General features: G+C 37.0%; 1 protein-coding gene across 1 annotated transcript; it reads right to left on the bottom strand.

Annotated features, from left to right (window-relative positions):
* Positions 1-47: 47 nt before the first annotated feature.
* LOC149588626 (uncharacterized) lies at positions 48-21,348 on the bottom strand. The gene is made up of 16 exons (XM_089862543.1): positions 21,160-21,348; positions 19,802-20,102; positions 19,524-19,730; positions 19,351-19,461; positions 18,891-19,284; positions 18,570-18,814; positions 18,409-18,497; positions 16,742-16,881; positions 14,661-14,825; positions 12,595-12,759; positions 10,527-10,691; positions 8,459-8,623; positions 6,392-6,556; positions 4,326-4,490; positions 2,258-2,422; positions 48-2,048 (listed from the first exon to the last, which is right to left on the bottom strand). Exons 2-16 carry the CDS (start codon positions 20,078-20,080, stop codon positions 1,552-1,554), a joined length of 3,117 nt encoding a protein of 1,038 aa, XP_089718669.1. The 5' UTR covers positions 20,081-20,102; positions 21,160-21,348; the 3' UTR covers positions 48-1,551.
* Between the last annotated feature and the right edge of the window lie 5,603 nt (positions 21,349-26,951).

The raw sequence follows: 26,951 nt of genomic DNA, 5'->3' as shown, positions 1-26,951 counted from the left end.
ACAAAATTAAAAGAAAACTAAAAGCGGGAAAATGAAAACCAAAAACATTAGTCCAACTTTAATTTTATTGAACGAAAATTATTTAGAAAATTAACACAAAGTATTTGATCAATATTTCGAAACGTAATCAAAAAATATTAAAATATAAACTTAGAAGACTACTTCTAAAAGTTAAAGAAATTAAACAATAAATTACAGTCAAATATATTCTCGTTCAAATCATATATACTATAGTTAACGACAAATAAACTATTATTCAATTCATCGTCAAACCTATTTGTCAGCTCGGAAAACATTGTTACGCAACTTATGGTTAAAAAAATGCAGTTCATTTTAAAATTGGACTAGATAAAGTTATCTTTCAGTATCACAACATTGGTGACTCCATTTAACCGCCATTTTCTCTACTAAATGCACTTCGAAACAATTTTTTTATTCTTATTTTTTTTCTTCGTTGAAATATACTTTCAATACTTCAACAAAATGATTTAAACTTAATCAATAAATGTTGGTATAGGGCTATAGGCCTAATTTTTTTCAACATTAAAAAGAATAATCATTAACAAAACGTAACCATATCACGTTATTAATTATTAATTTGGATAATTAATATTTTTGTATTAATTTTTTGAAACTAATAGTAGGCACAATTAGATTTGTACCTTGAGGAAAAATAATTAACAAAACTTAAATACACTTTACGGTATCGTTATTTCAACTCCCACATTAATGACGCTTTAAATTCATACAAGGCACTTTTATGCGTTTTAGGAGTGATATTACATGACACAATGAGGTTAAACCAGTTTAGTTTGAAGTCACGTAATGTTCTTGGAATGCAAATAACTGACTATTTTATTTATTTATTCTAAGAAATACTGCGCCCTAAACTTTGATTTGATTTAAGCTATGGGGTCTACGTCACTATCATCGTTAAATCTAGGTAAAGGATCATCTGGGGATAATAAAACTGCTTCCCCATCGGCTCTTGACTGTTAAGTAAAATTGTAAATATTCATATACTCTAATACGGAGGATTCACAATAATTGGTACCAGGTTAATTAAAAAAATTGTTTATCCTAAAATTAAAAGCAATTAAAACTTTAACACACATTATAGGCCAAGAGAAAACAGACTAACATTAATATTTTAATTATTTTTTTTTTTGTAATTTCATAATGAATTTTATTTTAAAACATTTGAAGACCCCTAGAATAATTTAGAAAATATTTAAAAGCAATATCTTCAGTATTTTTATCATATTTTTACAAGACTGGTACACGAAAAAACCAACTTTCCTTACCATTTTAATTTTACCTTAAAATAATTTACTAATTTATTTAATTTGTTACGCATTTAAAAATTTGTATTTTCCCTAATTTGGTTGTTAATTTTTTTTAAATTTTCATATTCTACAAAGTATTTTCATTTAAATTGGAAAAACTAGATAATTTGAATAATATTGTTTTTATTTTTTATTTTTTATTTTTATTTTTATTTTTAATACTAATTTATTTTACTATTTTATGGTATTCTTTTACCTCTTAATTTTATTTCTTTGCTTTGCTTAAAACCCGCGATTTAATTTTCAGCATTAAATGATCGTTTTTTGATAGATGTCTCCATTTCCCGAACAGTTGTTGAATGTTTCTTTTAAGGCCGTATTCTTTAATTATATCAGCCCAGTTACCTTTACCTAATTTTTCAACACCAATAAACAACAGATCCTCTTCGTCCTTGGTCCAAGCTCCCTTGCGTTGTTTAGGACTTTCATTATTTTTTTTTAAATCTTCATTCAATATACCATCCTTGTCGCTATCAGACGATTCAGAGTCACTATGGAACCATTCTTTTCGAGAATTGAGAGCCACACTTTCATCCTGGCATAAAGTAAATGTTTTTGTATATTTCGCAGTATCTTCATCGTTCGCTGCTCCATGTTTATAAGGAATTGGACTATTATTCTCATCGTCGGAAACTTTTAATCCTGTTAAATCCGTTTCATCTATTAAGGATGGACTCCTTGCGCTTTCATTGGCAAAATCATCTGCTGAATGGACAAGCACATTTTTTATTTGTCCCTAAAGTATCTATTCACATTACTTCTAATTAACCTAAGCCTAATGTACGCAGTACAACGATTATAACAATACATCATCTCAAAATGAAAATTGAAAGAGATGACTCGGCATATTTCGTAAGCCTTTGCGCATCTAAAACCCGCGTAAAAACCCCTAAAAATGATTCTGTACTCACCAGGACCAGGCCTTCCAGACATGCCAATATTATTATTCAACTGCATAATCTCTTGTCCCCGAGCGACTTGCGACTGATCGTTAAAGTCCGAAGCTTCAAATTCCGAGAATTTGGTTTCATATATTATAGACGGACTCCTTGCGCTTTCATTGGCAAAATCATCTGCTGAATGGACAAGCACGACTTTAAATATGCATTTTATACTTATTTCAAAAGTGTAAAACTTTGTTCCTAAGCCACACGGAACATACGTAAAAACCCATTGCACCATAACTTCATAAGATATGTTCCATAAAATAGTCACTGGTTACAAACTGGAGCTTGTCAAGAAGTGACGTAGGTCAGATTCTCGTAAATCGATGCCTGGTGAGGCGCTGTCAAAGGCTTAGTAATGCAGACTAAATAGGAATATGTACTGCAAAACCAAGTGTAGCCAATTTTCGCTTGTCGTTCTCGAACTAGCTCGAGCTGTAGGTCTAGCATTAGTGTCATATACTTATGGAACATATCTTATAAACTTATGATTGCACTACATTAATGTTTATTTTTCGCCTGATTGCTCGCGAATTTGGGGAACTCTACTTTGTGAAAAAGGTATTCCATTTAAAAAGTTGAAAACTTGTGAGAATGTGTCTTAAGAATGCTTCTCTCCATTGCTTTGTTAATTTTGAGTCTAACATAGGCCCTATAAGAAACGGAAGTTATTCAAGGTTATGCAAAAAGTGTCCAAAGTTATGCATACTGACCCTAGTCACTGGTTATATATATAAACTATAGAAAAACTACAATTTTACGTATTCTTTTACATCTAATTGCTTTTTAACTATTTGGGGACTTTCTTGTATTTTAAACCCCCCTAAAAAACGGTGGGTTTTTTTCCTTAACAAAGGAAACTAAACCCAGGGCTGCTGTACACATCTCTATCACAGTATTTGTTATTCAATAAGATTTTTACTTACTTTTTTTTTATACTAAATCATTCGCTACTAAAAAAATGAATTACCGAAAAAAAAAACAAAATGTTTCGAAATAGTTGATTTTTTCCCCAATACTTCAGAATTGAAAAGATTTCACACAAAAAACGTCATTTTTATAGGAAATAGGGAAGAAAAATAGGTTTTCTAAGCCTCGGCGAGGATTTCCTAAGCCTAGGCTAGAATTTCCAGGATATCCTAAGCCTCGGCAAGGATTTCCAGGATATCCTAAGCCTCGGCAAGGATTTCCAGGATATCCTAAGCCTCGGCAAGGATTTCCAGGATATCCTAAGCCTCGGCAAGGATTTCCTAAGCCTTGTTCCGTTATTTACCGGAATTAGACGGTATTACTTTATACCAATTTAAACTTAAAATAAAAAACTGAAGTATACCCCACAAAAAGGAAACAAAAAAGGTAATTACAAGTTCAGTTCAGTTTGGTTATTGTCTCTCAGCAAAAATCATAATCAAAATTTAAGAATTTTGCTCGTTGATTCGACGTAAAACTGTTAACAGTCATTTCGATTGTTTGTGTCTGTTTATTTATTTGTTATTCAATTATGTACGACGGTTGTATGTTGTTGTCTTTCTAGCTCTTCGACAGAGAGAGCGTTTTGAAGGGGAGCAAGTGGCATATCGGGCATTTTCTTTTTCAAGACGTCACGTCATTGCCAAACCAACGTGCCAAATTTACTGGTGAATGTCTATTACCCCCTTGTTGTCCCGGTGGCATTAGTTGTTGGTTATTCATGTTGGGCCCTCCACAGAAATTACCATCTTAATATATTGGGTCCCCACGTTAATAACAAATTTTGTCCCGATATCGTAATAACAGCGTAATGACTAAGCATTAATGCGTTTCTTTAACTAAGCCTTTGCATAAATGAAAATGATGACTATGCACATTTTTTATTTGTCCCTAAAGTATCTATTCACATTACTTCTAATTAACCTAAGCCTAATGTACGCAGTACAACGATTATAACAATACATCATCTCAAAATGAAAATTGAAAGAGATGACTCGGCATATTTCGTAAGCCTTTGCGCATCTAAAACCCGCGTAAAAACCCCTAAAAATGATTCTGTACTCACCAGGACCAGGCCTTCCAGACATGCCAATATTATTATTCAACTGCATAATCTCTTGTCCCCGAGCGACTTGCGACTGATCGTTAAAGTCCGAAGCTTCAAATTCCGAGAATTTGGTTTCATATATTATAGACGGACTCCTTGCGCTTTCATTGGCAAAATCATCTGCTGAATGGACAAGCACGACTTTAAATATGCATTTTATACTTATTTCAAAAGTGTAAAACTTTGTTCCTAAGCCACACGGAACATACGTAAAAACCCATTGCACCATAACTTCATAAGATATGTTCCATAAAATAGTCACTGGTTACAAACTGGAGCTTGTCAAGAAGTGACGTAGGTCAGATTCTCGTAAATCGATGCCTGGTGAGGCGCTGTCAAAGGCTTAGTAATGCAGACTAAATAGGAATATGTACTGCAAAACCAAGTGTAGCCAATTTTCGCTTGTCGTTCTCGAACTAGCTCGAGCTGTAGGTCTAGCATTAGTGTCATATACTTATGGAACATATCTTATAAACTTATGAATGCACTACATTAATGTTTATTTTTCGCCTGATTGCTCGCGAATTTGGGGAACTCTACTTTGTGAAAAATGTATTCCATTTAAAAAGTTGAAAACTTGTGAGAATGTGTCTTAAGAATGCTTCTCTCCATTGCTTTGTTAATTTTGAGTCTAACATAGGCCCTATAAGAAACGGAAGTTATTCAAGGTTATGCAAAAAGTGTCCAAAGTTATGCATACTGACCCTAGTCACTGGTTATATATATAAACTATAGAAAAACTACAATTTTACGTATTCTTTTACATCTAATTGCTTTTTAACTATTTGGGGACTTTCTTGTATTTTAAACCCCCCTAAAAAACGGTGGGTTTTTTTCCTTAACAAAGGAAACTAAACCCAGGGCTGCTGTACACATCTCTATCACAGTATTTGTTATTCAATAAGATTTTTACTTACTTTTTTTTATACTAAATCATTCGCTACTAAAAAAATGAATTACCGAAAAAAACACAAAATGTTTCGAAATAGTTGATTTTTTCCCCAATACTTCAGAATTGAAAAGATTTCACACAAAAAACGTCATTTTTATAGGAAATAGGGAAGAAAAATAGGTTTTCTAAGCCTCGGCGAGGATTTCCTAAGCCTAGGCTAGAATTTCCAGGATATCCTAAGCCTCGGCAAGGATTTCCAGGATATCCTAAGCCTCGGCAAGGATTTCCAGGATATCCTAAGCCTCGGCAAGGATTTCCAGGATATCCTAAGCCTCGGCAAGGATTTCCTAAGCCTTGTTCCGTTATTTACCGGAATTAGACGGTATTACTTTATACCAATTTAAACTTAAAATAAAAAACTGAAGTATACCCCACAAAAAGGAAACAAAAAAGGTAATTACAAGTTCAGTTCAGTTTGGTTATTGTCTCTCAGCAAAAATCATAATCAAAATTTAAGAATTTTGCTCGTTGATTCGACGTAAAACTGTTAACAGTCATTTCGATTGTTTGTGTCTGTTTATTTATTTGTTATTCAATTATGTACGACGGTTGTATGTTGTTGTCTTTCTAGCTCTTCGACAGAGAGAGCGTTTTGAAGGGGAGCAAGTGGCATATCGGGCATTTTCTTTTTCAAGACGTCACGTCATTGCCAAACCAACGTGCCAAATTTACTGGTGAATGTCTATTACCCTCTTGTTATCCCGGTGGCATTAGTTGTTGGTTATTCATGTTGGGCCCTCCACAGAAATTACCATCTTAATATATTGGGTCCCCACGTTAATAACAAATTTTGTCCCGATATCGTAATAACAGCGTAATGACTAAGCATTAATGCGTTTCTTTAACTAAGCCTTTGCATAAATGAAAATGATGACTATGCACATTTTTTATTTGTCCCTAAAGTATCTATTCACATTACTTCTAATTAACCTAAGCCTAATGTACGCAGTACAACGATTATAACAATACATCATCTCAAAATGAAAATTGAAAGAGATGACTCGGCATATTTCGTAAGCCTTTGCGCATCTAAAACCCGCGTAAAAACCCCTAAAAATGATTCTGTACTCACCAGGACCAGGCCTTCCAGACATGCCAATATTATTATTCAACTGCATAATCTCTTGTCCCCGAGCGACTTGCGACTGATCGTTAAAGTCCGAAGCTTCAAATTCCGAGAATTTGGTTTCATATATTATAGACGGACTCCTTGCGCTTTCATTGGCAAAATCATCTGCTGAATGGACAAGCACGACTTTAAATATGCATTTTATACTTATTTCAAAAGTGTAAAACTTTGTTCCTAAGCCACACGGAACATACGTAAAAACCCATTGCACCATAACTTCATAAGATATGTTCCATAAAATAGTCACTGGTTACAAACTGGAGCTTGTCAAGAAGTGACGTAGGTCAGATTCTCGTAAATCGATGCCTGGTGAGGCGCTGTCAAAGGCTTAGTAATGCAGACTAAATAGGAATATGTACTGCAAAACCAAGTGTAGCCAATTTTCGCTTGTCGTTCTCGAACTAGCTCGAGCTGTAGGTCTAGCATTAGTGTCATATACTTATGGAACATATCTTATAAACTTATGAATGCACTACATTAATGTTTATTTTTCGCCTGATTGCTCGCGAATTTGGGGAACTCTACTTTGTGAAAAATGTATTCCATTTAAAAAGTTGAAAACTTGTGAGAATGTGTCTTAAGAATGCTTCTCTCCATTGCTTTGTTAATTTTGAGTCTAACATAGGCCCTATAAGAAACGGAAGTTATTCAAGGTTATGCAAAAAGTGTCCAAAGTTATGCATACTGACCCTAGTCACTGGTTATATATATAAACTATAGAAAAACTACAATTTTACGTATTCTTTTACATCTAATTGCTTTTTAACTATTTGGGGACTTTCTTGTATTTTAAACCCCCCTAAAAAACGGTGGGTTTTTTTCCTTAACAAAGGAAACTAAACCCAGGGCTGCTGTACACATCTCTATCACAGTATTTGTTATTCAATAAGATTTTTACTTACTTTTTTTTTATACTAAATCATTCGCTACTAAAAAAATGAATTACCGAAAAAAACACAAAATGTTTCGAAATAGTTGATTTTTTCCCCAATACTTCAGAATTGAAAAGATTTCACACAAAAAACGTCATTTTTATAGGAAATAGGGAAGAAAAATAGGTTTTCTAAGCCTCGGCGAGGATTTCCTAAGCCTAGGCTAGAATTTCCAGGATATCCTAAGCCTCGGCAAGGATTTCCAGGATATCCTAAGCCTCGGCAAGGATTTCCAGGATATCCTAAGCCTCGGCAAGGATTTCCAGGATATCCTAAGCCTCGGCAAGGATTTCCTAAGCCTTGTTCCGTTATTTACCGGAATTAGACGGTATTACTTTATACCAATTTAAACTTAAAATAAAAAACTGAAGTATACCCCACAAAAAGGAAACAAAAAAGGTAATTACAAGTTCAGTTCAGTTTGGTTATTGTCTCTCAGCAAAAATCATAATCAAAATTTAAGAATTTTGCTCGTTGATTCGACGTAAAACTGTTAACAGTCATTTCGATTGTTTGTGTCTGTTTATTTATTTGTTATTCAATTATGTACGACGGTTGTATGTTGTTGTCTTTCTAGCTCTTCGACAGAGAGAGCGTTTTGAAGGGGAGCAAGTGGCATATCGGGCATTTTCTTTTTCAAGACGTCACGTCATTGCCAAACCAACGTGCCAAATTTACTGGTGAATGTCTATTACCCCCTTGTTGTCCCGGTGGCATTAGTTGTTGGTTATTCATGTTGGGCCCTCCACAGAAATTACCATCTTAATATATTGGGTCCCCACGTTAATAACAAATTTTGTCCCGATATCGTAATAACAGCGTAATGACTAAGCATTAATGCGTTTCTTTAACTAAGCCTTTGCATAAATGAAAATGATGACTATGCACATTTTTTATTTGTCCCTAAAGTATCTATTCACATTACTTCTAATTAACCTAAGCCTAATGTACGCAGTACAACGATTATAACAATACATCATCTCAAAATGAAAATTGAAAGAGATGACTCGGCATATTTCGTAAGCCTTTGCGCATCTAAAACCCGCGTAAAAACCCCTAAAAATGATTCTGTACTCACCAGGACCAGGCCTTCCAGACATGCCAATATTATTATTCAACTGCATAATCTCTTGTCCCCGAGCGACTTGCGACTGATCGTTAAAGTCCGAAGCTTCAAATTCCGAGAATTTGGTTTCATATATTATAGACGGACTCCTTGCGCTTTCATTGGCAAAATCATCTGCTGAATGGACAAGCACGACTTTAAATATGCATTTTATACTTATTTCAAAAGTGTAAAACTTTGTTCCTAAGCCACACGGAACATACGTAAAAACCCATTGCACCATAACTTCATAAGATATGTTCCATAAAATAGTCACTGGTTACAAACTGGAGCTTGTCAAGAAGTGACGTAGGTCAGATTCTCGTAAATCGATGCCTGGTGAGGCGCTGTCAAAGGCTTAGTAATGCAGACTAAATAGGAATATGTACTGCAAAACCAAGTGTAGCCAATTTTCGCTTGTCGTTCTCGAACTAGCTCGAGCTGTAGGTCTAGCATTAGTGTCATATACTTATGGAACATATCTTATAAACTTATGAATGCACTACATTAATGTTTATTTTTCGCCTGATTGCTCGCGAATTTGGGGAACTCTACTTTGTGAAAAATGTATTCCATTTAAAAAGTTGAAAACTTGTGAGAATGTGTCTTAAGAATGCTTCTCTCCATTGCTTTGTTAATTTTGAGTCTAACATAGGCCCTATAAGAAACGGAAGTTATTCAAGGTTATGCAAAAAGTGTCCAAAGTTATGCATACTGACCCTAGTCACTGGTTATATATATAAACTATAGAAAAACTACAATTTTACGTATTCTTTTACATCTAATTGCTTTTTAACTATTTGGGGACTTTCTTGTATTTTAAACCCCCCTAAAAAACGGTGGGTTTTTTTCCTTAACAAAGGAAACTAAACCCAGGGCTGCTGTACACATCTCTATCACAGTATTTGTTATTCAATAAGATTTTTACTTACTTTTTTTTTATACTAAATCATTCGCTACTAAAAAAATGAATTACCGAAAAAAAAAACAAAATGTTTCGAAATAGTTGATTTTTTCCCCAATACTTCAGAATTGAAAAGATTTCACACAAAAAACGTCATTTTTATAGGAAATAGGGAAGAAAAATAGGTTTTCTAAGCCTCGGCGAGGATTTCCTAAGCCTAGGCTAGAATTTCCAGGATATCCTAAGCCTCGGCAAGGATTTCCAGGATATCCTAAGCCTCGGCAAGGATTTCCAGGATATCCTAAGCCTCGGCAAGGATTTCCAGGATATCCTAAGCCTCGGCAAGGATTTCCTAAGCCTTGTTCCGTTATTTACCGGAATTAGACGGTATTACTTTATACCAATTTAAACTTAAAATAAAAAACTGAAGTATACCCCACAAAAAGGAAACAAAAAAGGTAATTACAAGTTCAGTTCAGTTTGGTTATTGTCTCTCAGCAAAAATCATAATCAAAATTTAAGAATTTTGCTCGTTGATTCGACGTAAAACTGTTAACAGTCATTTCGATTGTTTGTGTCTGTTTATTTATTTGTTATTCAATTATGTACGACGGTTGTATGTTGTTGTCTTTCTAGCTCTTCGACAGAGAGAGCGTTTTGAAGGGGAGCAAGTGGCATATCGGGCATTTTCTTTTTCAAGACGTCACGTCATTGCCAAACCAACGTGCCAAATTTACTGGTGAATGTCTATTACCCCCTTGTTGTCCCGGTGGCATTAGTTGTTGGTTATTCATGTTGGGCCCTCCACAGAAATTACCATCTTAATATATTGGGTCCCCACGTTAATAACAAATTTTGTCCCGATATCGTAATAACAGCGTAATGACTAAGCATTAATGCGTTTCTTTAACTAAGCCTTTGCATAAATGAAAATGATGACTATGCACATTTTTTATTTGTCCCTAAAGTATCTATTCACATTACTTCTAATTAACCTAAGCCTAATGTACGCAGTACAACGATTATAACAATACATCATCTCAAAATGAAAATTGAAAGAGATGACTCGGCATATTTCGTAAGCCTTTGCGCATCTAAAACCCGCGTAAAAACCCCTAAAAATGATTCTGTACTCACCAGGACCAGGCCTTCCAGACATGCCAATATTATTATTCAACTGCATAATCTCTTGTCCCCGAGCGACTTGCGACTGATCGTTAAAGTCCGAAGCTTCAAATTCCGAGAATTTGGTTTCATATATTATAGACGGACTCCTTGCGCTTTCATTGGCAAAATCATCTGCTGAATGGACAAGCACGACTTTAAATATGCATTTTATACTTATTTCAAAAGTGTAAAACTTTGTTCCTAAGCCACACGGAACATACGTAAAAACCCATTGCACCATAACTTCATAAGATATGTTCCATAAAATAGTCACTGGTTACAAACTGGAGCTTGTCAAGAAGTGACGTAGGTCAGATTCTCGTAAATCGATGCCTGGTGAGGCGCTGTCAAAGGCTTAGTAATGCAGACTAAATAGGAATATGTACTGCAAAACCAAGTGTAGCCAATTTTCGCTTGTCGTTCTCGAACTAGCTCGAGCTGTAGGTCTAGCATTAGTGTCATATACTTATGGAACATATCTTATAAACTTATGATTGCACTACATTAATGTTTATTTTTCGCCTGATTGCTCGCGAATTTGGGGAACTCTACTTTGTGAAAAATGTATTCCATTTAAAAAGTTGAAAACTTGTGAGAATGTGTCTTAAGAATGCTTCTCTCCATTGCTTTGTTAATTTTGAGTCTAACATAGGCCCTATAAGAAACGGAAGTTATTCAAGGTTATGCAAAAAGTGTCCAAAGTTATGCATACTGACCCTAGTCACTGGTTATATATATAAACTATAGAAAAACTACAATTTTACGTATTCTTTTACATCTAATTGCTTTTTAACTATTTGGGGACTTTCTTGTATTTTAAACCCCCCTAAAAAACGGTGGGTTTTTTTCCTTAACAAAGGAAACTAAACCCAGGGCTGCTGTACACATCTCTATCACAGTATTTGTTATTCAATAAGATTTTTACTTACTTTTTTTTTATACTAAATCATTCGCTACTAAAAAAATGAATTACCGAAAAAAAAAACAAAATGTTTCGAAATAGTTGATTTTTTCCCCAATACTTCAGAATTGAAAAGATTTCACACAAAAAACGTCATTTTTATAGGAAATAGGGAAGAAAAATAGGTTTTCTAAGCCTCGGCGAGGATTTCCTAAGCCTAGGCTAGAATTTCCAGGATATCCTAAGCCTCGGCAAGGATTTCCAGGATATCCTAAGCCTCGGCAAGGATTTCCAGGATATCCTAAGCCTCGGCAAGGATTTCCAGGATATCCTAAGCCTCGGCAAGGATTTCCTAAGCCTTGTTCCGTTATTTACCGGAATTAGACGGTATTACTTTATACCAATTTAAACTTAAAATAAAAAACTGAAGTATACCCCACAAAAAGGAAACAAAAAAGGTAATTACAAGTTCAGTTCAGTTTGGTTATTGTCTCTCAGCAAAAATCATAATCAAAATTTAAGAATTTTGCTCGTTGATTCGACGTAAAACTGTTAACAGTCATTTCGATTGTTTGTGTCTGTTTATTTATTTGTTATTCAATTATGTACGACGGTTGTATGTTGTTGTCTTTCTAGCTCTTCGACAGAGAGAGCGTTTTGAAGGGGAGCAAGTGGCATATCGGGCATTTTCTTTTTCAAGACGTCACGTCATTGCCAAACCAACGTGCCAAATTTACTGGTGAATGTCTATTACCCCCTTGTTGTCCCGGTGGCATTAGTTGTTGGTTATTCATGTTGGGCCCTCCACAGAAATTACCATCTTAATATATTGGGTCCCCACGTTAATAACAAATTTTGTCCCGATATCGTAATAACAGCGTAATGACTAAGCATTAATGCGTTTCTTTAACTAAGCCTTTGCATAAATGAAAATGATGACTATGCACATTTTTTATTTGTCCCTAAAGTATCTATTCACATTACTTCTAATTAACCTAAGCCTAATGTACGCAGTACAACGATTATAACAATACATCATCTCAAAATGAAAATTGAAAGAGATGACTCGGCATATTTCGTAAGCCTTTGCGCATCTAAAACCCGCGTAAAAACCCCTAAAAATGATTCTGTACTCACCAGGACCAGGCCTTCCAGACATGCCAATATTATTATTCAACTGCATAATCTCTTGTCCCCGAGCGACTTGCGACTGATCGTTAAAGTCCGAAGCTTCAAATTCCGAGAATTTGGTTTCATATATTATAGACGGACTCCTTGCGCTTTCATTGGCAAAATCATCTGCTGAATGGACAAGCACGACTTTAAATATGCATTTTATACTTATTTCAAAAGTGTAAAACTTTGTTCCTAAGCCACACGGAACATACGTAAAAACCCATTGCACCATAACTTCATAAGATATGTTCCATAAAATAGTCACTGGTTACAAACTGGAGCTTGTCAAGAAGTGACGTAGGTCAGATTCTCGTAAATCGATGCCTGGTGAGGCGCTGTCAAAGGCTTAGTAATGCAGACTAAATAGGAATATGTACTGCAAAACCAAGTGTAGCCAATTTTCGCTTGTCGTTCTCGAACTAGCTCGAGCTGTAGGTCTAGCATTAGTGTCATATACTTATGGAACATATCTTATAAACTTATGATTGCACTACATTAATGTTTATTTTTCGCCTGATTGCTCGCGAATTTGGGGAACTCTACTTTGTGAAAAATGTATTCCATTTAAAAAGTTGAAAACTTGTGAGAATGTGTCTTAAGAATGCTTCTCTCCATTGCTTTGTTAATTTTGAGTCTAACATAGGCCCTATAAGAAACGGAAGTTATTCAAGGTTATGCAAAAAGTGTCCAAAGTTATGCATACTGACCCTAGTCACTGGTTATATATATAAACTATAGAAAAACTACAATTTTACGTATTCTTTTACATCTAATTGCTTTTTAACTATTTGGGGACTTTCTTGTATTTTAAACCCCCCTAAAAAACGGTGGGTTTTTTTCCTTAACAAAGGAAACTAAACCCAGGGCTGCTGTACACATCTCTATCACAGTATTTGTTATTCAATAAGATTTTTACTTACTTTTTTTTATACTAAATCATTCGCTACTAAAAAAATGAATTACCGAAAAAAACACAAAATGTTTCGAAATAGTTGATTTTTTCCCCAATACTTCAGAATTGAAAAGATTTCACACAAAAAACGTCATTTTTATAGGAAATAGGGAAGAAAAATAGGTTTTCTAAGCCTCGGCGAGGATTTCCTAAGCCTAGGCTAGAATTTCCAGGATATCCTAAGCCTCGGCAAGGATTTCCAGGATATCCTAAGCCTCGGCAAGGATTTCCAGGATATCCTAAGCCTCGGCAAGGATTTCCAGGATATCCTAAGCCTCGGCAAGGATTTCCTAAGCCTTGTTCCGTTATTTACCGGAATTAGACGGTATTACTTTATACCAATTTAAACTTAAAATAAAAAACTGAAGTATACCCCACAAAAAGGAAACAAAAAAGGTAATTACAAGTTCAGTTCAGTTTGGTTATTGTCTCTCAGCAAAAATCATAATCAAAATTTAAGAATTTTGCTCGTTGATTCGACGTAAAACTGTTAACAGTCATTTCGATTGTTTGTGTCTGTTTATTTATTTGTTATTCAATTATGTACGACGGTTGTATGTTGTTGTCTTTCTAGCTCTTCGACAGAGAGAGCGTTTTGAAGGGGAGCAAGTGGCATATCGGGCATTTTCTTTTTCAAGACGTCACGTCATTGCCAAACCAACGTGCCAAATTTACTGGTGAATGTCTATTACCCTCTTGTTATCCCGGTGGCATTAGTTGTTGGTTATTCATGTTGGGCCCTCCACAGAAATTACCATCTTAATATATTGGGTCCCCACGTTAATAACAAATTTTGTCCCGATATCGTAATAACAGCGTAATGACTAAGCATTAATGCGTTTCTTTAACTAAGCCTTTGCATAAATGAAAATGATGACTATGCACATTTTTTATTTGTCCCTAAAGTATCTATTCACATTACTTCTAATTAACCTAAGCCTAATGTACGCAGTACAACGATTATAACAATACATCATCTCAAAATGAAAATTGAAAGAGATGACTCGGCATATTTCGTAAGCCTTTGCGCATCTAAAACCCGCGTAAAAACCCCTAAAAATGATTCTGTACTCACCAGGACCAGGCCTTCCAGACATGCCAATATTATTATTCAACTGCATAATCTCTTGTCCCCGAGCGACTTGCGACTGATCGTTAAAGTCCGAAGCTTCAAATTCCGAGAATTTGGTTTCATATATTATAGACGGACTCCTTGCGCTTTCATTGGCAAAATCATCTGCTGAATGGACAAGCACGACTTTAAATATGCATTTTATACTTATTTCAAAAGTGTAAAACTTTGTTCCTAAGCCACACGGAACATACGTAAAAACCCATTGCACCATAACTTCATAAGATATGTTCCATAAAATAGTCACTGGTTACAAACTGGAGCTTGTCAAGAAGTGACGTAGGTCAGATTCTCGTAAATCGATGCCTGGTGAGGCGCTGTCAAAGGCTTAGTAATGCAGACTAAATAGGAATATGTACTGCAAAACCAAGTGTAGCCAATTTTCGCTTGTCGTTCTCGAACTAGCTCGAGCTGTAGGTCTAGCATTAGTGTCATATACTTATGGAACATATCTTATAAACTTATGATTGCACTACATTAATGTTTATTTTTCGCCTGATTGCTCGCGAATTTGGGGAACTCTACTTTGTGAAAAATGTATTCCATTTAAAAAGTTGAAAACTTGTGAGAATGTGTCTTAAGAATGCTTCTCTCCATTGCTTTGTTAATTTTGAGTCTAACATAGGCCCTATAAGCAACGGAAGTTATTCAAGGTTATGCAAAACCAGTTTATTAATTGCTTGGACTAGGTTTTTAATTCAAAAAGTGGGGGTTACTGGTCCTCGGGACCAGTTAATTGCAAATTTATAGGAGAACAAAGGCTGGGACCACTCCGGAGACCAGTTTATTATTTAGGACACTAGGGGGGGGGGGTCACTGGTCCCAAGGACTAGTTTAAAAAATATCCTTATTTCCCAGACTGGTTCTCGTACATATAAAATGGCAATACGCGGCAGCACTTGGCAATCGCCTACCGAACAGCCTGGGAAATAGCACACTTCCTCTGGTCCAAAACCAGTTTATTAATTGCTTGGACTAGTTTTTTAATTCAAAAAGTGGGGGTTACTGGTCCTCGGGACCAGTTTATTAATTGCAAATTTATAGGAGAACAAAGGCTGGGACCACTCCGGAGACCAGTTTATTATTTAGGACACTAGGGGGGGGGGTCACTGGTCCCAAGGACTAGTTTAAAAAATATCCTTATTTCCCAGACTGGTTCTCGTACATATAAAATGGCAATACGCGGCAGCACTTGGCAATCGCCTACCGAACAGGCTGGGAAATAGCACACTTCCTCTGGTCCAAAACCAGTTTATTAATTGCAAATCTATTGGAGAGCAAAGGCTGGGACCAGTCCTAAGACCAGCTAATTATTTCAGACACTAGGGAGTCACTGGTCCAAAGGACTAGTTTAAAAAATATCCTTATATCCCAGCCTGCTACCGAAGGGTAGGGGCGTGCGCGAGGTACACTGGGACTTTAGTCTGGGAGAGATACGGTGCCGCAGGTCGCCCTTCATCATTTCCAATCCATCTCACCTCCCTTATCCCTGATTATAGCCAGGTTACTAGACCGAATCATGCACACACGCGATAAATAGTTCCCTCGTCATTACTCTATCTATTAGCGCTTAACTATTTGCCAAGTCGCACGCATGCGCTTGTGCGTTTTTGTCCCACATCAAGACAATTATCGTTTGTGGGTTGATTGCTGAGGATTTAGTACCGCAAACAGTTACAGAATTCACCCCATGGTTCGATAATTACCCATCTGAAGTTAAAGGAGCAGGAGAGCAAATTAACAAAAGAGTTCAAATTAGTTTATAAAAATAAATGCCTTAAATTTGTTGGATTTGATCCTTACGACGACCTGATATAACAAAGTTAAACCGAGTTAAACCCACGCTATAAGCCTCTCGTGCTCGCATTGGTACATGAACTATAACTAGCACTAGAATGACACGGAAAATTTTGACGTCCCTTATCACGTCAACATAAATTATCTTATCTCACTTTTCATTTACTGTCTATTATTGTGTGTCTAGTATACTTTTCTATTATCAAAATACAAATACAAATAATTACCAGACATCAATTGTGAATTTGAACTTTCGCTATTTGCGAATTTTTGAACTTCTTTGAATTTTGTTTGGAATTCAACCGTGTTTTCACTTTCTCTGGAATTTTCAGATTCAGGAACAATGCCCTTATGAATGTCGAAACACCTGGGCAGTAATTTATTAGCAGCTAATTAGATACATTATTAGTCAATTTTTGATCGAAATATTAATTGGATTAAAACATAAAAAACAATGCCTAATATGGTTTGGAAATATGCGTTTTAAAATTCGCGGTTTTAATATTTCAAATAATATTTGGCGACATCTTTAGGATAAATACGCCGTTATGACATCACCTATTCGCGGTTCACGCAAGAGCTATCTCAGAAGCTTTAGTGTGACGTCACCCATGCTATTTGTCCATAGAACCAAAGCGGTACCGAACATGGCGGCCCACTGCCAAAGCTAAGCCCGTGACGTTTTACCTAGGCGCTGACGTCACAACTGAGATAGAGCTATCTCAGTTGCGACGTCAGCGCCCAGGTAAAACGTCACTGGCTTAGCAGCCGTGTTGGTACAGCTTTGGTTCTATGGGCAAATAGCATGGGCGACGTCACACCAAGGCTTCAGAGATAGGACCAAGGGGTGAGGCTGGCTTAAAATAGCTCCTCCCCTTTCCGCCGAAATGGCGACAAGTTTTACAAAGAGGAGGGCAAGTGGGGATTGCGCCTGATTGGCTAAGCGCCGCCTGAGGGTGAGAAGGAAAACTTTCATTGAGTTGAGAAAATTACCGCTAGTGGCCTTCGCGTTAACCTGCCTATTGGGGCTCGTGGGACACTTTTGAAAACATCGGGACGGACGGAAAGCTACCAAGTTTATCACGCGATGGTGTCGCCATCTCGAAACTTTAACTAAACCATCTTAATTTTTTAGCGTTCAATATTTAAATTTAAGTTTTTGAAACAATCAACACGCTATGTAAATTGAAAAATTAAACACTACAATTCCTTAGTTTAAAAAATAATCCTTATTTCCCAGACTGGTTCTCGTACATATAAAATGGCAATACGCGGCAGCACTTGGCAATCGCCTACCGAACAGGCTGGGAAATAGGCTAGCACACTTCCTCTGGTCCAAAACCAGTTTATTAATTGCTTGGACTAGGTTTTTAATTCAAAAAGTGGGGGTTACTGGTCCTCGGGACCAGTTAATTAATTGCAAATTTATAGGAGAACAAAGGCTGGGACCACTCCGGAGAATAGTTTATTATTTAGGACACTAGGGGGGGGGGGGGTCACTGGTCCCAAGGACTAGTTTAAAAAATATCCTTATTTCCCAGACTGGTTCTCGTACATATAAAATGGCAATACGCGGCAGCACTTGGCAATCGCCTACCGAACAGGCTGGGAAATAGCACACTTCCTCTGGTCCAAAACCAGTTTATTAATTGCTTGGACTAGTTTTTTAATTCAAAAAGTGGGGGTTACTGGTCCTCGGGACCAGTTTATTAATTGCAAATTTATAGGAGAACAAAGGCTGGGACCACTCCGGAGACCATGCAGTTTATTATTTAGGACACTAGGGGGGGTCCCAAGGACTAGTTTAAAAAATATCCTTATTTCCCAGACTGGTTCTCCTACATATATATATATATATATATATATATATAACTACTATTACCTGACTACTTACAAAAAGTATTTTCTCAATATTTCCGCTTCCTTAGCCATTTCATCTTCATTTCTAAATTTATATTTTTCACTTTTTTCATGATCTTGAAGCTGTAAAATTAAAATTTGACGAGGAAATTTAATTAAACTCCTTTTAAACAATTTATTTTAAGTTAGACAAACCTCAAAATAGACGTCATCATTTCTTTTAAAATCATTAGGCCTTCTTGGTAAGATATGAACGTGGACATGAAATATTGATTGACCAGCATCTATTCCATCTTGAATTGTGAAAGTAGATGAATTTGCGTTGAATTCCTTTTCAACAACCTTCTGAACTCTTTGAGCTGTTGCAAATAAGTCCGAAATCTCCATAGAATTTAATTCTTGAACCCTTTTAACTGGTCTAATAGGTGAAATCAGGACATCTAATGATTTCAACTTTCAAGTCAAGGATTTTTAAATAATTTAATAATTAATTTTTACTAATTTTTTAAAGGATACGACCAGGAACCACAGGTTTCTTATTGACAAAGGCCATAGAAAAGGCACTTTTGTAGAAAATCTGCGATGATTTGATCTCAACCTGACCAAATTGATAAAACTCCCGAGAGTTAATATTTGCCAAATTCAGTTCTCTCATATCAGGAATAGAGCCATAAATCTCGGGTCTCCGATGTTGAAAGACTGGCATTTCAGTTCTAATCTTTGCAATATAATCTAAATCAATTTCAGCCAAGACTAGATTGGTTCCTTCTGAACATGAAGCTACGATTCTTCCCCATGGATCCACAATCATAGCGTGTCCATAAGACGATCTTTTAGAATTGTGTTTCCCAGTTTGGGTAGCGGCAATGACGTAACATTGACTTTCAATAGCTCTTGCTCTTAATATGGCCTAATAAATTTAATTTAACTATTAGGAAATTGTTAATTAATAATTTTGATAGTTAATTAGCCTCACTTCCCAATGGGCCACTCCAGTTGTTTGGGTGAAAGCGGAAGGGTAAGTAATTATATCAGCCCCTGATCTTGATAAAGCCAATGAAAACTCTGGAAAACGCATGTCATAGCACTAATTTTAAAGTTAAGGATTGAATTAAGGACAGTTTAGGGTTCCCAAAATTACAAGGATACAATCCCGAGTCCAATTTTCCCAACTGGACTTTCGACAGGTTCAACAATATGATCACCAGCTATAGTGTAATCAGATTCCTTTAAACGTACACTGCCTTTAATTTCAACATCAAAAAGATGTAATTTCCGATAAACTGACGCAATTTCGCCTTCTTGGTTAACAATAACATGGGCATTTTGGATTTTATTAGGTTCATGATCAGGTCCCTTTGTAAAACAACCAAGTTACAGTAAAATATTCAACTTTGATATGAAAAAAAGGGTACAATTCTAATTACTTTCTCGTGAAATCCACCCAAAGATAGCCATACATTATTGTCTTTAGCTAATTGTTTCATTCTGAGCATGAAAGGGCCGTCTAAAGGTTCAGCTAGCTCTAATGTCCGAGCTCTACTCTCCCCTATTAAGTCAAAAGCTTCTGGTAGAAATACAACCTTCGCACCTTGTTTGGCCGATCTTTCTATAAGTGACTGGCAAGTTGAAAAGTTGCTTTCTCTGTCTGAAGTTGATGTCATTTGACAAACAGCTACTAATCTACTTGCACTTGCGGTGGACATTGTTCTATATTTTTTTAAATTTCTAAAGGTAATAAAAGAAAAATATAAAATAGCATTCAACATTATGATAATTCGGCAAAATTGAAGAATACCACCTGCTCTTCCAAACTTAATAAATCATATACCAAATGAAAGGTCACGCCTTCCTCTATTCATTGCACACCATTATAGTGAGCGCAAACAATAATTAACATTAAAAAACTAATTAAATATATAGCAGTGTCAAAGGCTTTGCCAGGACTCGCTGTGATGATACACGCACGTCCGTTACAAAAAAATTAATATAAATATAGCTTCAAACATTCGAAGTTTCAGTGATCAAAGAATCACATTTTTAAAAATTCAAAACGCACCTAACCAAACCAAACCAAACCTAACCAAACCAAACCAAACCAAACCAAACCAAACCTAACCAAACCAAACCAAACCAAACCAAACCAAACCTAACCTAACCTAACCTAACCTAAAATTTATGATTTAAGGTAATGGAAAAGGTGGCAATAAAAAAGGTAATTAGCCATAAAACATATTCTATTTAGTAAAATTTTGGAAAAGGGGAAATTCAAATTTATTCAGTTGATAAAACTTAATAATAACAAAAACAGGCGCACATTTAGCCGCTCATATCACAGCGAGTCCCGGCAAAGCCTTTGGCACTGCTATATATTTAATTAGTTTTTTAATGTTAATTATTGTTTGCGCTCACTATAATGGTGTGCAATGAATAGAGGAAGGCGTAAGCTTTCATTTGGTATATGATTTATTAAGATTGGAAGAGCAGGTGGTATTCTTCAATTTAGCCCGTAGGGCAAATAAAATGGGCCTATTTTTAAATCAGATGCCAGATAGATTCGCGTACAAAATTAATTGAAACAATACCAGAGTTGGCTCTAGGAACAGCGGTTGTTGATTTGAATTTGCCAAGCATTGTTGAATTTGTTTTAATACTAAAATAGTACACAAGGGTCGGTCAATAAGTTTAAATGGTAAAGGCCCAATTTATTTAAAATATAGCAATTAATTTAAATAAATTAAAGTTAATATATAAACAGGATCAGAAAAGCTTACTGCTTGCTTACCTAGTTTCACAATGCGCTGAACGTCCAGGTTTAAAAGAATGATTTACATGAACATTAAAATACAAACATTCTAAAATTAAACTAACTACTTACCTTTAGTAAAATTATATGCAACCTAGAAGCATCAGACTGTAGGTCCAGGAAGCAACTACCAAACAATTTAACATGACTTTCCGAAGAAAGTTCCCTCTGAAATTTTGAAAATTGAAATTGACATTTGGTTTTTTTTTAGTGTCACTATTCTCACCCCCCCCCCGGGTAGAAATAGGCGGAAGCCTATTCCTACCCTAGGTGAAAATAGCGTAGAGGCTATATCCACCCTACCAGTACCATGTGACTAAGAATTGAGGTAAGGACTGCGGTAGGGTGAAAATAGCTTGGCTGGCCCAGTCTTGGAAATAGCACAAGTCCACAGGTCCAAAACCAGTTTATTAATTGCTCGGACCAGTTTTTTTATTCGAAATCTAGGGGTTACTGGTCCTAGGGACCAGTTTATTAATTGAGAACTTCTATGAAAATTGAGGAGGGACCAGTTTAAAAATTAAAGTCATTATAAGTTTCTACTCCACGGATATAGACTCCTAGCCTTGACTCATTCTTGCCATTGAGTTGAGCAAATTACCACTCTCAACTCAATGATTCTTGCCTTCCTTGCAACAACCATAGCCCACTCGATCACGCTTTGGCTTCACACGCTATAGAAGCCCCTCCAAACAATTATTTTCCTATGTAAAAGCGCGTATCGGGAATTTTTTTGCTTTTTAGCTCGAAAAATCCAAGGATGACGGCCATGTTAAAAGCTGACTCTGATTTTTGACTCAAAATGTGTATTTCGCTTCTATAGCCCGTGAAGCGTGATCGAGTGGGCTGTGCGTCAACGAAATACTCCCTTAATTTTTTATCAGGATTAGTAAAAAAATAATTAGGGATAGGGTCACTGGTCCCAAGGACCAGTTTAATATTGTAGACGAGGGGGGTCACTGGTCCCGAGGACTAGTTTCAAAAAAATCCTTATTTCCAAGACTGTTGGCTGCTATTTCCACCGTCCGGTGAAGTCTACCCCGGGTGAACATAGCGTGGATTATATTTCCACCCTACCACGTGAGTAAGAATTGAGGTAAGGGCCGCGGGAGGGTGAAAATAGCTTGGGCGCTATTTTCACCGTCCGGTGAAGGGAAAAGTCTACCCCGGGTGAACATAGCGTAGATTTTATTTCCACCCTACCACGTGACTAAGAATGGAGGTAAGGGCCGCGGGAGGGTGAAAATAGCTTGGGCGCTATTTTCACCGCCCGGTGAAGTCTACCCCGGGCGAACATAGCGTGGATTATATTTCCACCCTACCACGTGAGTAAGAATTGAGGTAAGGGCCGCGGGAGGGTGAAAATAGCTTGGGCGCTATTTTCACCGTCCGGTGAAGGGAAAAGTCTACCCCGGGTGAACATAGCGTAGATTTTATTTCCACCCTACCACGTGAATAAGAATGGAGGTGAGGGCCGCGGGAGGGTGAAAATAGCTTGGGCGCTATTTTCACCGCCCGGTGAAGTCTACCCCGGGTGAAAATAGCTTCCAGGCTATTTCCACCCTACCATGTGACTAACCCTTGTTTTACGTATTTTCCAAAAGTTCGCCATACATTTAAAGATTATATACGCACTGTATGGAAATTATTACTCGAAGTTTACAAAACATGTAAATAACGCTAGAAAACTTAAAACAACTTATACCATAAGCTATTTTTGGACACCATAGTTTAACTTTAGACCACGTTAGGATTATTTTTGAGACTAATGTCATTTCGGTAAAAACTTGCTTTTATAATCAAACCATAGAAACTGTTCATGTTGGAAGAACTTTTGAATACATAAAAAGATCCTTAAATATGACTATAACCATAAGCCTATAAAACCCCACCTACCGGTAAAATTTATAGGCTTATGCTATAACATACTCAAAGGACATCCCCGTATCTCTAATATAACCAGAGCAAAAACGGATTTATGTAAGAAGAACGTTGAAGGTAGCAAATTCACTGCCCATCCTCGCATACTTTATTGAGAAACTTCGTCTGCTTATATTTTGACTCCACCCACAAATTCTGTATATAGCTACCATAGATATAGAAATACACTATTATAGCCTAGATACACGACGTTTGATTCAACGCTCGAGACTCAATGAAGCCAAAAATCTTAATTTTGCCCCTCGGCATGTATATGTATGTAAGGTGGGGAATAAAGCGACACTAGCCACCTAGCGGCGGACGGAGAAACTAAAAATCAAAATAATTCCAAAAAGGCGGTAAATTTATGTTGTATTTTCTGTATTTTTGAAAGAGATGGCATAAAAATAGACAAATTATGTTAAGAAAGTTAGGTTTTATTAAGATATAAAAGCATTTGCTATTTATTTATGTAAATTTCAATTAAATAAAAGCCGGAATTCGGCACATATACAGACGGGTGAAGTAGAATCATAAATAATTACTACCATAAAGCGGTGAACTTAGTACCTAGTAAGTGGTGTTCATATTGGAATTGTGTAATTTTTACTTGGAACAATAACTATGTGAGGCCTACCAGAAACCACAGAGGCAAGCCTGTTTGTGGTTATTTACTTGTTTTGCATTGGCACAGAAAGTCTACTTGAGACTTGTGTAGACCGAATAGTAAAGGTGAATAATACGAGAGTTAGTTTAACGGCTTGCAATGAAACAGACACACACAAAAGCTGATATGCGTATGTAAAATTAGTATGATAAAATAAACTAAATGATGAATTTTCATTAGCCAAATGTTAAAGAAACAATATAAAACTTGGCCCAAATACCCTGTGTCTATTTTGGCCCGGTTTCCGGGCGTAATTAGGTATAAACTATTTCGGCCCGGTTTCCGGGCCAAAATAGCTGGCATTAAAAAGATTGCTATTTTGGCCCGGAAACCGGGCCAAAATAGCGGGCGATTGAGAGTCAGCTATTTAGGCCCGGTTTTCGGGCGTCAAATTTTCCAGGCCATAATAGCCGTGGTTCGAGCTACGACTATTTAGGCCCGAAAAACGGGCCTACCTTTTTCCAGGCCTAAATAGACTCGGCCGCGCGGGGCCAACTATTTTGGCCCGGTTTTCAGGCCCAATAGTAGTTTGGCCCGGTTTCCGGGCCTAAATAGCTGGCCATTGTAAAGATTGCTATTTTGGCCCGGAAACCAGGCCAAAATAGCTGACGATTAAGAGTCAGCTATTTAGGCCCGGTTTTCGGGCGTCATATTTTCCAGGCCATAATAGTCGTGGTTCGAGCTACGACTATTTAGGCCCGAAAAACGGGCCTACCTTTTTCCAGGCCTAAATAGACTCGGCCGCGCGGGGCCAACTATTTTGGCCCGGTTTTCAGGCCCAATAGTAGTTTGGCCCGCTTTCCGGGCCTAAATAGCTGGCCATTTAAAAAATTGCTATTTTGGCCCGGTTTCCGGGCCGAAATAGCTGACGATTGAGAGTCAGCTATTTAGGCCCGGAAACCGGGCGTCATACTTTCCAGGCCATAATAGTCGTGGTTCGAGCTACGAATATTTAGGCCCGAAAAACGGGCCTACATTTTTCCAGGCCTAAATAGACTCGGCCGCGCGGGGCCAACTATTTTGGCCTGGTTTCCAGGCTTAAACAGTCTCTGTGATAGAAGCCCTATTTTAGCCCGGTTTCCAGGCCCTTTAGCCACCACATTTTCGGCCCCGGTTTCCGGGCTTGAATAGTTCCCCTTCAAAAAGAGAGTTAATTTTACCCGAAAACCGGGCTAAAATAGCTATTAAATGCCTAAAAGCTATTTTGGCCCGTTTTCCGGGCCTAATTAGCTCTTATTCAAAAAGAGGACTAATTTGGCCTGGAAACCAGTGTTAAATAGCTATTAAATGCCTGAAAACTATTTTTGCCCAGTTTCCGGGCCTAGCAGTCCTAATTCAAAAGGTAGTTTATTCTGACCCGGAAACCAGCCTAAAATATCCATTAAGTACCATCCTTCCAATTTTTTGCGCATTTACAGACCTTGCTATCCTTCTATAATAAAAATATTTGGTCAAGAGTGTCGGGATTTGAGATTTTGGTAAGGCTCTTATCATAGCCCATTTAATCACGCGCCACAATCGCGCTCCAGTTCGTAAAATCGGCCTTCGATTATCGGCGGGGAATTCAAAGGAGCCGAAACTCGAAATGTTCTTTTGAAGGAGCTAAAATAATTTTGGCCAACATATCTCTTTCTATTGATGCAATTATGCAAATGATCTGAAGATTTTATGAGATATGCATCTTTAGAGGCTCACATTATGGCCGACATTTCTCTGAGAGAGTGCGCCATTCCCCACTGTATTCAACTTCTGCTTTTCAATTTCTGCTGCTTATTTTATGCGTAAAATTACTACGTTCGTCTGGTATTATAGAATGGCGCGATCATTTGATCTTCAAGTATACATAAACCTGACAACCAATGTCTTATTTCAATTTCGTCCCACTATTCTCAGTTTAATAATATACAGTGTGGAAAGATCAGACCAACACCTCCCTTTGTGCACGGCCCCCAATATTGCCTTCGGATGACGTCAACATACGACAAATTAGACCAATTATACAGGGTGTAAATAAATGAAGTTCATTGTAAGAATTTGAGATGGTAATAATAAAGAATGCGCTTGAAGCAAATAGTGTTCACGCTTAGAGGATATGCAGCTCCCTATCTCGAGCGACAGAATACTCGATATATATCACGTTGCAGCGTTGCTCTATAATGCTAAGCTTCGCCAGGTTTCCAGCGCTGGTTCTCAGGTGCCGCTACTGTAATTTTTCAAGTTCCGTTGTCAGTACGAACAAAGCTGCTTTATAGTTTATCTTTATTATGATCCGAGATAGGGGACCTAGCTTCGCGCGTGCTAACAACCAACGCTTTAACGTGGACCACGTTACGTGGTAGATATCGAATAAGCTGTCGTCCGAGATAGGGAGTTGCGTATCCTCTAAGCGCGAACACTATTTGCCTCACGAGCATTCTTTATCCATGGTTTAATAATGAAAACATCGACTTCTGAAAATGTCTACAATATTTTTAAAGCATTTTTTCGAGACTGTAATAATAGAGCCACACTACTTCAGTTCTAAAACCTTTTTTGGAAATCCTTCATATAGGAGAGCTGCAAAATGTTCCTTCTTACACTCTTATTATTAGTCCGTAAATTCAGTGTTTGAAGAAGAAAAATTTTGAAGGTGAATACTGTTAAGTATGAATTCTCGATTCGTTCTCGAACTAGAGATTTAGTTAGTCTCTAGCATTAGGAAGGGTCATGCTTATGGAACATATCTTATATGCTTATGTTTTAACATAAAACCAAAACTGAGAATTTCAGATAAGGAAAGGAGAGTTCGGCTACAGAAAGGGAAACGAAAACAAAAATTAACACTATAGAGCCTATTAAAAAGAGGGGATACAAGGAGTGAAGGTCAATAGGAGAGCGAAGGCTTTGAACTATAATAAAGGAGCCGCTGGGGTTACAGTGACGGGTGAAATCGGAAATAAGGGGACGCTTTTAGCAAAGCAATAAAAGTTAAAACGGGATGAAAAACAAAAGGGGAACTGACATGAAAGGAAAGGGTCTGTGACAGGTTTCAATCGTTATACTCGCCCACTTCTCGAAGCATCATCTTTACACAATGGAACCGGTGATAGTCATATCCCCTGGGTAGCATATTTCCCCTGGCTAAATAAAAACAACCTGACTTTTACTGTTGCGCTGCTCCTCTTTAAAAACTTCGCCGATGTTA

Source organism: Phalangium opilio, unplaced genomic scaffold, assembly GCF_054372755.1.
Source record: "Phalangium opilio isolate 3A_F unplaced genomic scaffold, DU_Popi_V2 ptg000540l_1, whole genome shotgun sequence".
Classification (NCBI taxonomy): domain Eukaryota; kingdom Metazoa; phylum Arthropoda; class Arachnida; order Opiliones; family Phalangiidae; genus Phalangium; species Phalangium opilio.
Note: the sequence above shows the minus strand (reverse complement) of the source record. Positions and strands in the feature narration are given on the sequence as shown.